General features: G+C 41.0%; 1 protein-coding gene and 1 pseudogene across 1 annotated transcript; one reads left to right on the top strand and one right to left on the bottom strand.

Moving 5' to 3' along the window:
- Positions 1–15379, bottom strand: part of LOC125531110 (putative leucine-rich repeat receptor-like protein kinase At2g19210) — a 47979-nt pseudogene that overhangs the window by 14258 nt on the left and 18342 nt on the right.
- On the top strand, positions 5662–12033 carry LOC125528896 (uncharacterized). The gene is made up of 17 exons (XM_048693315.2): positions 5662–5842; positions 5983–6523; positions 6754–6881; positions 7116–7192; positions 7371–7462; positions 7705–7784; positions 8026–8099; positions 8277–8344; positions 8531–8578; positions 8742–9176; positions 9420–9487; positions 9587–9641; positions 9733–10188; positions 10329–10457; positions 10550–10698; positions 11118–11195; positions 11760–12033. The coding sequence occupies exons 2-17, from the start codon at positions 6026–6028 to the stop codon at positions 11857–11859; spliced, it is 2535 nt and encodes an 844-aa protein (XP_048549272.2). The 5' UTR covers positions 5662–5842; positions 5983–6025; the 3' UTR covers positions 11860–12033.

Genomic DNA, 15379 nt, shown 5'->3' with positions numbered 1-15379 from the left:
CGAGCGATGTAGATCGATCTTTTTTTTGTGTGTGTGTATTCCCTACTTTCCTGCTTCAATTGGAAGCCAATTTGGCTGCAACTTGTATAGCCCTCCAAGTTCCTGGCACCTGGACCGGCGGCATCTCTTTGTAGTTTTCGTTAGATTGCCTAGGCTGAATTGAAGTCCGCATCGTGTGGCTTCAGATAAAGTTCCATCTACTCCTAGATGTGTTTTCTGTTAATATGTGTCTGTATGATTCTGTTCTGCATATTCGTCTTAATGGACAATTTTAAATCGAAACAAAAGGTATTAATTATTGGCCCGGCGTCCATAGAAACAAGCTGTGTACCGTGGAGGTTAACTGAAGAATTGTTCACCCAAAACAATTGGACTCAAAGAAGCAGATTAGAGATGTGAGAAACTTGAGAGAAAAGTGAGAAGTAATTGACCCAGTGTGGTACAATCAGGACCTTTGATAGTGCGATTGGATCATGGGGAGACAAATGAATCTGCTCCAGAAGAGAAATAGAACAGAGAGAATAGAGGAGGAGACATGTGTGAGGGGCTCGGCGGCGAAGCTGCACGTGGCAGGCCTTATGGCGCGGGCGCTCAACAGTGCCGTGGCGGCTGCGTGGCGGAGGGCGTCATGCGTGAAGGAGGCACGTTCCTCCCGCTTCCGGCCTCATGTGGCATGGGCCTCCGTGTCATACTAGCCTATATGTTTTGTTTCTTCGGATTCTTATGAACATTGAAGGATTCTCCTGAAATTTCCCATCCATTGAAGTCCTATAGAACTCTCTATAATTTGGTCCTAATTTTTGGTTTGCAGGCCATGCAATTGCTGGGCTATTCTTCCTCTGCTCCACGCTGTGGTCGATGTTGTTGCAACAAATATTACAGGTTCTCATTGAGTTGCTTTTGACAAGAGCATTTGCAATGCAAACTTTCAGAATCAAAGAAACCCCATTTGCGGTTACAGTTGTATCCTGAAACACACCGTATCTACCGTTCTTCTACTAATTTTCTGTCCATTGACTGCCTTAAAAGGGTGTGGATATACTCTCAGCCTAGAAAAAAGCTAGATAAATCTAACATATAGATTTAGAACTTTCAACGTTCAAAACTTTATCAAAGGTTGGATATACTCTCAACCTACAAAGAAGAGAAAAACAGAGGAGCTACAAATCAGTAACAAAAACACAAAGGTGTCAGCTGAACCTGTAACTATTTGCTCAACAGTTAAACTAATCATTGAGTAAAATTTGTTTTCCTAGCATGATTTTTGTTCTTACTAAGGAAGAAACTAAACTTTAAAATGTGAATGGAAAGTGTTGTTGTCGACCTCTAATTGATAAGTATACATATTATTATTTTGGACACTACAAAAAAATGATGAACATGTTCAACCTTCTTGCTCCTAGGTTTATTGAGCACGATTACCAGCAAGGCGAAGCCGGTGGATCTCATGACCACCGCCATGCACAAGGACTGGCCAAGCCCACAAAAGTAGTTTCGCCGCCAAAACTGTATTTTTTTTCTACCATATGCACTCAAATGTTTTGCATTCCCTTGGGATTTTGGTGGATATGAGCATAATTAATGTCTGTTTAACAGAATTTCTCTAATACTGTTTCATACAAAAAATGTCCCGCGGGAAGAAAATAAATTTTCAAATATTGAAGTCAATAGAAAGTGTTGTTGTGGGCCTCTAATTGACAAGCATACATATTATTATTTTTCGCAGTACAAAAAAGATGCTGAACATGGTCCACCTTCTTAGGTTTATTCGGCATGATGACCAGCAAGGTGAACAAGGTGGCGCGCACCACCACCGCCTCGCGCAAGGAAACGTCAAGCCTGCAAAGGTAGTTTCATTGCCGAAACTGCATTTTTTGTCTACCATATGCACTAAAATGTTTTGCATTTCTCTTGGGATTTTGGTGGATTTGAACTAAACGTCCGTTTTAACTGAATCATGCTTTAGAGCCAATAGGCGAAAATCAGCAGCTTCAGGCCCTTGGTTAGTGTTGATGATTTATTCGGATGCAGGATGTTTTGAAAAGACCCTTGGTCATTACTCATTAGTTGTTGTCTCCATTGCTATTTTACTGTATGATGAAATAATCATGGATCTTGTAAAATACTTGGTAATTACGTGTCTCAGTTCTTAATTTAGTGTTTGGAAGTAACCAGGGATACAAAATTATCATTACATATTTTTTCCATTCTTTATTTATCATAGGAGGAAATCCACCCACCTTTTCCGATTTATGAAAGTTTAAGATGATTTTGGACAAATCAAGCTTAAAGAATATATCTTGCAAGTTTTATAACTGTCAATACATCTTGATATTTTTGATTTTGGACTTGGGCTTTGTCGATTGGAAAAAATAGTTGATCCAAACAAACACCATGTAGTCTTATGGACGTATGAGCCATCTCACTGTATGTGGAGCTTTTCTCTTGCGCCCAACTACTTTATTTTATGCTCTGTCACTGTAATCTCCAATTTCGTTCCCAGGTATACCATTACTATGGTCACGGCCTTGCAAATGCTTCATGTGTAGCTTTTCAGCCTTGCAAATTAGATATTTTGATTGCTACATGCATATTGTTGAAATATTGGTGCGTTGAAAAGATATGGGTGGAATTAACAAACTGACTGGACATATGAAACAAATTAATGATGCATTGTCAGATCCTCTTGCTTTTGCTAATTTGAACAAGATAATATTTAAGATTTATTACAATCTTCCGTTTCGTTGTTTTAGCTGAGTCACTTATCATTAATACTATTGCACAAAATGTGCAGGATTAACCAAAGGAGGAACTTGAAGAATTGGAGGTAGCAGTGTGTGTCTTGTAAACAAGCAAGCAATTCTCCCAGCTCCACAGAAAGCTACAGCTGAAGATGAAGAACTTGCTACACTACAAGCTGAAACTTCGCTATGACCAGGGTAATGTTTGATCTTCTGTTAGATCGATTTGTAAAGTTTACTGTATATTTGCTGATTTCACATGATTAATTCAATGGTGCACATTGAATACATACACAAGTGAAGTTTCACATATGATTGTAATACTCGCTCCGTCCCACAATTCTTGTCTTAGATTTGCCTAAATATGGATGTATCAAGTCACGTTTTAGTATTAGATACATCCATATCTAGACAAATCTAAGACAAGAATTTTGGGACGGAGGGAGTATTAGTCAAGACGTGCATTGCACATGCACATTTACTAGTACATTGCTAAAAGTGCACTTCTATTTGCAGGTGACTACGAAGAGGATTGAGAAACAAAATAGTAGTACAAACTTGCAAAATACTCTTTTACAGAGATCTAGTCCTAATAAGACTCAAGGTGGAAGGCTAATTGTTATTTCTCCAAATGCGCTCATACAAGCTGCAACAAAGAATTCTCAAATGTTTGAAGCAATGGTAAGTCACAACATTGCTTTCTCTTCATGATCACCTGCATTTTATATTTACGTCATTCGCCTTCCTAATTAACTAGCTGCTTCTTCTTTTTCACCATGTGTTTTTACTGCATCGAATCACAACTTACAGAAAACGAATATGTGCCAACTAGGGACATGAACTTAACTGAAACTATAGATTGAGTCACAACTTAAATCAATAGGTGAAGCTTTTAGTACATGTACTTGTGCTTATGCTTTAGACATTTACACTTGTAAAACTGTTCTGATCCCTCAGTTACATGCCTGCTGACATAGTATTACTCCAGTTAGTCTAGCAATAGTTCTTTTTAACAATGGGTCTGGAAAAATTGTATGGCGTATGTTATGTTGGACTCCTTAAATAGAACTATATTTTTTATTTCTTGATTGCAGGATCCAAAGAACTAGCTCGACTGGACTCTAGATCACGGACAATTTAGTCTTGGCACTTAATTAGGATGGCTAAATTACATTTGAGTTTCATTTGATGGATATTTGCTATGAGAATTATGAATCTACATATTATACATATGGTTTCGAATATTGTAATTGAATTCCTCTATATTTTTTTACGGTTGCAATAGGATATTACCACAACCCACTTTTGGTTGCCACATGTTAGCACCACGAAAATTTTATATTGTCGCAATAGTTTTTCGCTACAAACAGTTCACCCGTTGTGATATCTATTTATCACCAGTTCACCACCAAAACTAGTATGTTGCAATCTCCTGTTACGGCAACTGGAATATTTGTTGCCATAACTTAATGCCACAAGTGTAGCGGTTCGTAGCAAAATGCCTAATGCCACGAAAGTAAGGATTGTTGCCATAGTTTATTGCAACAATTGACTATTGCCACGGAAGAGTATGCGCCACGAAATAAACATCGTTGGCATAGGGTGTTGCCACAAATGTCTATCGCCACGAGCTACTAGTCGCCATGATTTGTTACATGTTGTATTAAACATATCTCCACAAAGCAAATTGTGGCATCAGGTGAGTGTTGCCACGGGAAAACATGTGGCAACTTCCCACATGGTTGTTGCAATAGCACACTTTATTGCCACAATTGTTTTTTTGTGGCAATAACCTATTACCATGTGTCCAGTCGCAACGGCTGCCAACGAATGTTGTTTCATGGCAATAGGTACTTATCGCCACAAATCAGCATGTATTGCGACGAACAATTTTGTTGCAATAGACCCGAATCATTGTAGTGCCAAGGTGACACTTCATTTCTCTCCTTCCTAATTCATTCGTTTCCCTCTACTTAGAGCCGTTTCCTTTCCTTTTCTTGATGCTGACATAACTCCATCGTGTTGCGCTATAGAGGGGAAAACATTGCTGCTGTTATTATGTTAGACTAAACACTGCTGCTGCTGTCATTTTCTTCAGATAGCAAAATAAACGGCCAGGACATGTCCCTGTACATGACTTAGTCGAGCTGATTTTTTATGTTAGTTAGTTAGCTGATGAATAGGCGCAGCCTTGATCTGGTCATGGGATGGCATGACATGGTGATCGCGGCAAGTGCGCACACCTAGCTCACCTCGAGCGTTGTGGGATGGCACGACCGGTAGGCTCGACTTAGGCAGGAAATTTCCTGCCGTAGCGACCGTACAAAAAACAGTGAAGAAAGTAGAAAAGCAGTAAGTTTTAAACTGCACAAAACCTTCCTCAGAATATGCCCTCTCACATTCCCATCCATATTATATTTCTCAATAAGCTTCGCAAAAAGTTTAAAATGGAGAATCTTTCTGAAAACAACTTTGGAAATGCGAACATTTTTTGAATACATGGACATTTTTTTATGAAACCAGAACATTTTTATGAAAATTTCAAACATATTTTTCAAAATGCGAACAATTTTTTAAACTTTGAACATTTTTTAAATGCATTTTTTTGAATTTTTTAAACATATATAACTATGAAAATGAAAAGAGAAGGAAAGGGGAAAAAGGAACAGAAAAAACTAAAAAATATGAGAATAAAACTTGAAAAAAACAGAAAAGGAAAACAGTTAAAAGATAGAGAAGAAAAAAATTAAAGAGTGGAAGGATAAAGGAAAAACGCTCGTTCAATCTGTGCGTCGGCCTGGCGACCTCTGTGTAAGGAATGTGGTCCTTAGTGGGCTGAAAGTGTAATGGCATCCGGGCCGTGGGCCAGTTCCAGCCATGTAGGAGTACACAGCTTGTAAGAAGCGTGCGTGTGGGGTAGGAGACGACCGACGACTGGCAAAGTCGTGGCGCGTGAGTTGTTGCGTCGGACCGGAGTGTTAATCATTCCACTTCCACTTGCACTTGCTCTCTTCCCGAATCCCCCTTCCCTTCCTTTCCCTTCCCTTGTGTATCAATCAATCAATCGGTAACACTCTTCAGGGCGTCGTCAGCTGATCGAGGTACACAAAATCGGTCTTGGGGATTCAACACGCTAGGGTTTAGGATTTGGGGATTGGTAATTTTGCAAAATTCTTAGGATTAGGGTTTGCAGGGATCAATTAACCCCTCTCTTCCTTATCCATCTCCTCTGTTTGTCCAGGCCGACCGATCGATCCATCGATTCTACTCGTGCGGAGCAAGAGATGGACACTCTGTACAGCACCGTAAAGGAGTTCGTGGGGTTTGGGTTCAAGATCATCAGCGCGCTGGACAAGGCCAAACACAACATGGAGGAGTGCCGCAGGATCGACGCCCTCCTGCTCAGCCTCAGCGCCATCGCCAAGCACCTGCAGGGGTCGCCCAACATCATGGAGGACGACTTGATGAGGGTCACGACGGAGGGCCTAGACAAGGCCCTGCAGCTGGCGTCCAAGCTTGTCGCCAAGTGCAAGGGCAAGCGGTTCCTGGACCGTGCTTTTAACGCCAAAGACATCGCCGAGAAGCTGCACGGGGCCTGCTTCGATGTGCTGCTCAACATGAACGCCGTGCTGCTTGCCAATGGTGTCTTGAACACCTCGGAGCTGGCCGAGCTTAAGGAAATTGTGGCTCAGCTCCGCGCCGACGGTGCCTTGAACAACTTGCTGTTGGCCAAGATTCTGCAGATTCTTGCTGCACGGCCCCATGTTGATCTGCCACAAGAGGTATCGTCGTTGCTTTACCTTGCCACACCACAACATCTTTATGTATGTATGTATGTATGTCACACTAGGCCTAGTGTCTCACCGATTATGCAGGGATGACACCAAAATCTATTTGTTTTGTTGTTAAATAGTACAAAGCAGAGCTCTAGATAAATACCACATTGTTTTATGTAATCTTATCAGTTGTAATACTGTATATGAATTTGTTTAATTTTCTTTTCCTATTTCAGGTGGAAAAATTGGTGAAGGACGACCAGATCAGTTCTCAAATTAAAAACAAAGGGGAGGCAAAGAAAATAGCTGTAGCTAGTTCTCAAAACAAAAACAAAGGGGAGGCAAAGAAAACAGATGTTGCCAGGTAAGGTACCTGCACAAGTACGCTCAATTAGCCTGCCATAGAGCTATCCAAATGTACATGTCCCTTTTATCTATCTTGGTGGATTAGTATGCGCAGTTACTTGGCATGCTCTATGCAATATCCAAACATGCCTCTTTTATCTATTTTATGAATTTTGTTGGTTATAAATGTCGATGAGTTAACATCCTATACCTTGTTGGTAAAGCATTTGATTTTGTAGCACGAAACTTGCAGGCCGGAAGGGAAGAATCAAAAGAAAAACAAGAAACAGGGGCGTAGCACGGTGGTGCCAGATGCTTCCTTACCAGATGGTAACGTCGCATCTTCCATGTTACTCTGACCATTACTTGCATCATGCTGTTTAATAAGAATGGATGAAATCAAACTTCAAAAGTGTCTTTTACAGTACCATTAGTACACATATGTGCTCTTACAGATATTACATGTGTAATCTAAACTGTGACATGTATTTTATTGTTCTTCTGGCAGGCTTACCTGAGTCCGCTTCAGCGGACAGTATGGGTGAGAAAGGCTCTAGTACTATTGTTGCTGCACGGCCCGATGTTGATCTGCCAGAAGAGGTATCGTTGCCTTACCTTGCCACACCACAGAATCTTTATGTATGTATGTATGTATGTATGTATGTATGCCTAGGCCTAGTGCCTCATCGATTGATTATGCAGGATGATACCAAAATCTATTTGTTTTGTTGTTAAATACTGTACAAAGCAGAGCTCTAAATAGCATACCACATTGTTTTATGTAAGCTTCGCAGTTGTAAATACTGTATATGAATTTGTTTAATTTTCTTTTCCTATTTCAGGTGGAAAAATTGGTGGAGGACGACCAGATCAGTCCTCAAATTAAAAATAAAGGGAAGGCAAAGGAAATAGATGTTGCCAGGTAAGGTACCTGCTGAAGTAAGCTCAAGTAGCCTGCCGTAGAGCTATCCAAATATATATGTCCCTTTTATCTATCTTGGTGGATTAGTATGCTCAGTTACTTGGCGTGCTCTATGCATTATCCAAACATGCCGCTTTTATCTATTTTTATGAATTTTATGTGTTATAAATGCCGATGATGAGTTAACCTCCTACCTTTACTTGTTGGTAAAGCATTTGATTTTGTTGCACGAAACTTGCAGGCCGGAAGTAAAGATTCAGAGAAACAAGAAACCAGGGGATAGCACGGTGGTGCGACATGCTTTCTTACCAGAGGGTAACGTCGCATCTTCCATGTTACTCTGACCATTACTTGCATCATGTTGTTTAATAAGAATAGATGAAATCAAACTTAAAAAGTGTCTTTTACAGTACCACTAGTACACATATGTGCTCTTACAAATATTACAGGTGTAATCTAAACTGTGACATGTATTTATTGTTCTTTTGGCAGGCTTAGCTGAGTCCGCTTCAGCGGCCAGTGTGGTTGGACAAGGCTCTAGTACTGTTATTATCAATAAGGTATTTCATATGCTTAAGTTTCATTTAAATCATTGTCATAGTTGGGCAACCCGATTTCATATAAAAGGATGCCTCAAGCTATAATAACTGATCGATACCAGTAATTAAGCTGAACTTCTATAACAGTAATTTCTTGTCAAGCAGAAAAGTTGTTTGTTTTAATGAGATGTTACATTCCATGCGCAGAAAATAATCAGCATAAACAAGGAACCCGGAGAGACAGGCAGATATAAGGTACCTTTTGTTGCATCCAAACATGCATTCCAGGGAAACTGCAGCATACTGAAGTCGATAGTGAAATCTAAGTTATTTGAAACTGCTGGACGCCACGCCAATTGCTATACATGGCACGTCAAGGTACCATTTGTGAGTTGATTATTGTGGCTGTTGCTTGCAGATAGACCCCCATTCCTCTGAGACTAGCAAGCTGCTTGAGGTCTACCCGCAGCAGCTTCTCTTCCCCTTGGAGCCAAAAAACAAGGAAACTACTGGATGCCCAGTGGCCCTAACCAACAATACAAACGATCACGTTGGCATCTTGATTAAACCAATAAATGGGAAATTTACAGAACCAGAGATAATGAAGCCCCATTCGACTTTGGTTGTGTATGCGACAATGAAGATGCATGCACAACCTCCCAAAGACACGGTCACGTTTGAGGTGCTCATGATTATCATACAGTCGGAGGGAGACCACAGAAAATTGAAGTCATTCATTGTTGACAAGCTGAATATGGACAGTGGCTTTATGGTGCATGTTAAGAACCTTAAGGCAGAGGTGTATCGGGCAATGCTGACACCTATCACTTGTGACCCAGCAAGCTGCTGCCAGGTAATTATAATGTTGACATGCATGATTCAAGCTACCCATGCCCATATGTATCCTGTGAAGACTTGGGATATATATTCCATGTTACTTCCAAAATCCCTGTGTTCCAATCAAAACATCACTCTTCAATCGATGGGCCTTAGATAATTTTTTTAACGTTTTGTAGAATGTTGTAGATTGATCATTTAATTTCCTACAGTGGTTAATTCTCTTAACTATTTGCATTATGTTAACTGGTTTTACCAGATCATATCAAGATCAATAGAGAAAATGAACTTGGTGACATCCATTGACGCACACCCCACTAAGCCATGGTGAGTCATATTTATAGAATTATAACCCATCCAGTGACGCAACTCTTATATTAGTTATTCCAAGATTTCCTCTTATTTGCGCTATAATATGCATCATAGGATTGTGATGGGTCATGAGGGAGGGAATTTTTCCATTTGGGACTACCAGAAGCAGGTATCATTACTGCTACTTTATAGCCAGCGTGTGGTTGCTAATGCAGTGAAAATTAAGTTGGTGAAACTTAAATCTGCTGATTGTGTGGCAGGAAACTGTGATGAAGTTGCAGGTCAATGAGGTGCCAGACAAGACTACACTCATGTTCCATGCCTTGTCTCAGGGCATCAAAGTGAGGCCTCCCAAACATTCCGTTTTTTCAGTCAAATTTATCTCTGAAAGGAAATGGTTGGTAGTGGGGGATGGTCACGGATACATCTATGTCTATAATTACACCAACACTAAGCTGCACATGGTCGACAACTTCAGAGCTCATGATAAGAAATCTGTGAACTCTCTGGCTGCTCACCCAACAGAGCCATACCTTCTTTCGTCATCTACTATTGGTACAAATATCAAGGTTTGGGACAGGAGCAATGAGTGGAAGATATTTCGAAGTTTCAACACGAAACCTGAGATTGCATATTACAATGGTGTGCGCAGTGTCAAGTTGAATCCAAGGGATACCAACACTTTTGCTTGTGTTACCCGTTATGACGGAGTAAAGGTTTGTTATAGCCTCTTCCTTTCCTAAGTCCTCGTACGGTGCGCATGTTGTAGTTCATGAATAATCAACAAATTCAGTTATTTCGGTAGTTATTTGTATATTTGATGTTAAAAGATGTCTTCACTGCATGAGATTTATAGGTCGGGAGCATCAAACCTTCCAGTCTTGAAACCACACTGATGGGGTCATTCATCATGGCCGATTATTTGTTCACTCGCGGTGATGAGCACTTGATGGTTACTTTGAGATTTGACTCACACAACTCTGAGGTGAAGAATATTAAGCATTAATGATTGTTTTCATAACAGGATTGATAATAGTTGTTTGCATATATAAGCCTCATAATCTGTGTGAAAATCAGATATGGGATTTGAAGACACAAAAAGTTGTTCACACTCTTAGCGTGAGTGGGCACAAAACGACCTGGGTTGCTTGCCACCCAAAGCTTCCAATACTGGTTACAGTGTTAGATGACGGGACTGTATGTTTGTGGGATGCCAGTATCTACAGGTATATAATGCTTCTGCTCAATATACTAGCTCTGTCCATCTCTTTTTTTTAAGATATACATGTATTCCATGATTCAAACATACTATTTTTGACCAAAAATCTGTTTAAAATATTGAAGACTGCATTCATGTTATCACAACCTATAAAGATTACCCAAACCACCATGACTACAATGGGGTCATCTCATATCTTGGCACAACTAGCTATTCCGGTGGGTTGGTACCTGTAGTTTGTCCACAAGCAGTGTTTTTTTATTAAAAAAATTAGCATTGTCTGCATTACTTGATTTCTGGTTTGTTCTTGGGGTTGCATGTAAGGTTTGGCCAGGCATTGCATCATTTACTCCAGTGACATGGAAGGTTTTTTATTTGTTCCTGAAAGAAACACATATAACTAACGCCGGTCTCCTAATTATATAGGCTTGAGAAAATGGTTCACATTACCGACAGCAAGTGTCGTGATTTGGTATTTGTCCCAGACACAAATGGCCCACTCAGGTACTTCTCAAGTTCTTTTTTTTGTATTAGCATTTTCATTTATCTCTAAAATACATGTTGGGTGTGGCTTCTCTATAATAACTAAAGGATATCCCACAAATTGCTCCGGGATTTGTAGAAAGTACATATTGACCAAAGAATGAGAAAAAAAAGAAGCAATTGATGCTAGCACTATTATTTTCAGAAATTTTGTAAAGCAAGCTCTTTAATGAAACGTTGAATGTAAATGGTGGATGCTTGAATGTTTCAAATGCTAATGCCACCTATAAAAATGGACAGAGTACTATACATGAAAACTTGGACAATCCGAAACATTGTGGGCGTGCAAATAAAGACAGCAAACTGACAAATGCTTGTATATTTTATTCTCAAGTTATTACTAGTCTAGCTAAAAGAGTTATGCCAATTTTGAGTCTAACGCTGAGAGGCACAAAATGGTTTCTCATAAACTATAATCCTCAACTCAACTGTTCTTGCTCGGTTTGTTTTTTCTCTGTTATTATATATTATGATTCTATCCAATTTCACAATGCTAACCTCTGATTATCAATTCTAATTACATAGGCTCGCTATCGCATTTGAGACAATGATAGCAATCATGGAGGTTAATTTGCCAATTGCGAATACAAGCAATGCAAGTGGACTAATAACGGGAACTAACTAGGAACGACCTCCCCGGGAGGCAAGGCAACGAAGTCCATCACGGAGATTGGGATTATGTATTTATGTATTTGGCGAATTGATATTTCCTCTTGTAATTGATATTGTAAAATACTGTTGTGGATAAGAATACTTTTGTGAGCATTGCGATATTGTTATTATATTTTTCTGAATTTTATTCTATTTGTTATGAATTTTCTCATTTGAACTCAAGTTTGAATAATTCAAACCTCAATTTTGAATTCAAATATCTTTGTATGGTTCATGTTTGTTTTAGAAGCATCTATCTTGTGTAAGTGTTTATGAGTCAAAGACTCACTTGTGTTATTGTTGAAATTTGAAAGCCCAAATTTTGGATTTGAACAAAGATCATGTTGAAATTTACTTCAAAACTTATGATGACCTAGCTCTAACTCATCACCAAGTTCATATCTCAATCACTTTGTTATCTCAAAACAAAAGTTTGGAATTTCCCCACATTTTTCAAATGCATGCTATTCAATTGTACAGATACTAAATCTACATCTTTCGTGTCCTACTTCTTTGGGATGTTACACACTAGCGTTAATGGCTGCTATCTATCCCCTCTTTTCTTTTTAACATGGAAAATACACACTAGACTGTGTGGCAGTACTCGATCTATGGCACCCAATCCACATTAGGAACCCTTGCTAGCTAGGTAGTACAGATCAAGCCGCCGCGACTTCACTCCAGCTGTTCGATGGGATGGTGCCGGGGCTACGGGCAACGTCGGCTCACTGCCACACCGGCATATCTCTCTCTCTCTCTCTCTCCCTCTCTCTCCGTGCAATTATCAGCGAGGGTAAAGGCAGAAGGCAGTGGACAAAGATAGGCAATACGAACGGATACAGACTGCAACCTCAGTTTCCCCTGCTTTCGAAACTCTGAATACTTGCATTTCGTTGCTTTGTTTTCAGAACTCTGCTTTGCCTGTAGTTAGCCTCTGTTTTGCCATGTTTTCTCAACTCTCAATATTTGCATGTCGCTTCCTCTGCTTTTGCTCCGTTTTCTGAACTCTGAATATTTGGCTGTAGCTCCAGGCCCGTTTCAGTCGTGAGGTCGACTCCATTCGGGGCCTGACAATCTTCCTGCTTCCGACGGAATTATGGACGGAGATGCTATCTATCCTCTCTTTCTTTTTAACAAGGTCAGGAGGATGTAGACTAGACCGTATGATACTTAGACACGGCACTGAATGAACAGTTTCAGGAACTCTTAGAGCTCCAATCAGCGACGACTCCAACCCTCACAGATCAATCAGCGACGACTCCACTCGAGCTCTGGGACAGGATGGTGCCAGCGCAGGGCAACCTCCGCCACCACCGCCACTGCCGTGAGCGAAACCGTTCTCTTTCTCTCTTGACTCCTCTGCCAGAGAGACACCCGCGTGTCAGCCGTAGGTTTGCTCGCACGAAACGCGCCGCGGATCCGACGGCCACGGAAATGCTCTGAAATGGCTCTTCTATTTTCAGGGAATCCACAGAAACTTGGAGTACCATATAGTCACCAAAGCACTTTTTTTGGCGAGAAAACTTTCAATCTATTCATCTTCTATCATAGCAGTACAATGAACACTAGAAATAATAAAAATTACATTCAGATCCGTAGACCACCTAGCGACGACTACAATCACTAAAGCGAGCCGAAGGCGTGCCGTTGTCATCACCCCTCCCTCGCCGGAGTTGGGCACAACTTGTTGTAGTAGACAGTCGGGAAGTCGTCGTGCTAAGGCCCCGTAGGAGCAGCGCACCAGAACAGCAACCGTTGCTGATGGAGAATAACGTAGATCAAAAGGATCCAACCTGAAGACACACGAACATAGATGAACCACAACCGGATCCGAGCAAATCCACCGAGGATAGATCCGCCGGAGACACACCTCCACACGCCCACCAACGATGCTAGACGCACCATCGGAACGGGGACTAGACGGGGAGACCTTTATTCCATCTTTAGGGAGCCGCCGCCGTCTCGTCTTCCTGAGTAGGACACAAACCCTAACAAATCTTGAAGGAACGACTAATAACGGAGCCCTCCCGCCGGCCGTTGCCAGGATCCATCGCGCCCCCATGGCCCTAAGGTCACCGGAGACGAGGCGGACCTGCAGCGGAGCCGGCGAGAGGCACGAACCCTAGCTTTTCTTGGAAGAGGAGACGGCGGCTGGAAAAGCACTTGTGTCACTATCATTTCGGGTTTCATCATTCAAACGCAAATTAAGCTTAGATTTTTGATTTACTTAATGTTCCATTAAGAAAGCACTCAGGACAGTATATAGTTACCAAAGCACTCGTGGCATGGTGTGCATCAGCTTAAAGTTTTATTTACTTAATGTTCCTGCAATTAAATTTAAGCTGGTGGTTTGTAATAGAATTGTTGTTTGTGCCCGGCTGTGCATCAACCAAGATTTTAGTCTGAATTTTCTGCAAAAAAAAAAAGCATTCATTGGAAGATTGTTCAGATTTGCTTCAGACCCTTTCTTTAGGCAGGCAGTGTGTCAGTTTTTAAAAAGATGTTTCGTATTTGGCTACCGTGTCTTGCTCAAAAGATTGTTTGGTCTGCATGCTAGAGGCAGAAGATTGTTCGTTCTTCTGCACTTCCTCGGGTTGAAGATTGTTCAGACTCTCAAGAAAGCAAATAGTTCATCTCTGAGTAAATACCCTCTCCAAACTACTACCTGAATACCATCGTATACAGCACTGCTTATTGTGCAACAAGACATAAAGGAAAACCTAACCAACTGCTGCCACCTTGCTTGTGGGGGAGCGGTATATCTTAACTGAGGTTTGTGTTACTAAAGAGTTGGAAAGGTAGAGCAGAGTGTATGTTGTGCAGCGCGGCAGAAACCGAGGATCGCGTGAGATTTGTGTGCTCACTGTTTCTGAATATTTGTGCTGCGCGGTCAAATGTGCACTCTGGATACTCAGGTTGCTCCTGTTTCTATTCTTTTGATTGAGCAACTAAGGGATTGAACGGGTTGTGTGTTATCATGATTCTTTTGAGTGATGGTCTATATATGTAGCTGAGATGTGAAGCTTACCTGCCGGAGATCCACTGATGATGATCAACTAACCTTGGAATGCAGAAGGCAGTGGACAAATATGGACACTCAGAACTGATGCATATAGAAACAGACTGCAATTGTGCTTCCCCTGCTTTCTGAACCCTGAATACTTGCCTGTCGCTTCCTCTGCTTTTGTTCTGTTTTCTCAGCTTTGAATATTTCCCTGTAGCTTCAGGTCCGTTTCATGCGTCAGATTGACTTGGGGCCTGACAGACAATATTACTCCCTCCGTAAACTAATATAAGAGCGTTTAGAATACTAAAGTGGAGTACTTTCGACCAGAGGATCGAAGAAAATGGTGTCTCCACACGTTAATGGCTCCTATCTATCCTCTCTTTCTCTTTAACATGGAGAATACACACTAGACTGTGTGATACTACTCGATGTACAGTGCCAAATCCATAGCATCAGGAACCCTTGCTAGCTAGGTAGTACATGTTGG

The sequence above is a fragment of the Triticum urartu genome, chromosome 1A (genome assembly GCF_056163025.1).
Source record: "Triticum urartu cultivar PI428250 chromosome 1A, HENAU_Tu73, whole genome shotgun sequence".
In the NCBI taxonomy this organism is placed as follows: Eukaryota; Viridiplantae; Streptophyta; class Magnoliopsida; order Poales; family Poaceae; genus Triticum; species Triticum urartu.
Note: the sequence above shows the minus strand (reverse complement) of the source record. Positions and strands in the feature narration are given on the sequence as shown.

Coding starts and splice junctions, on each gene's coding strand:
- LOC125528896 (XM_048693315.2), top strand. CDS start 6,026: ATGGACACTCTGTACAGCACCGTAAAGGAGTTCGTGGGGTTTGGGTTC. Junction 8,579..8,741: donor GAGAGACAGGCAGATATAAG/GTACCTTTTGTT, acceptor TGTTGCTTGCAG/ATAGACCCCCATTCCTCTGA. Junction 9,488..9,586: donor GCACACCCCACTAAGCCATG/GTGAGTCATATT, acceptor TATGCATCATAG/GATTGTGATGGGTCATGAGG.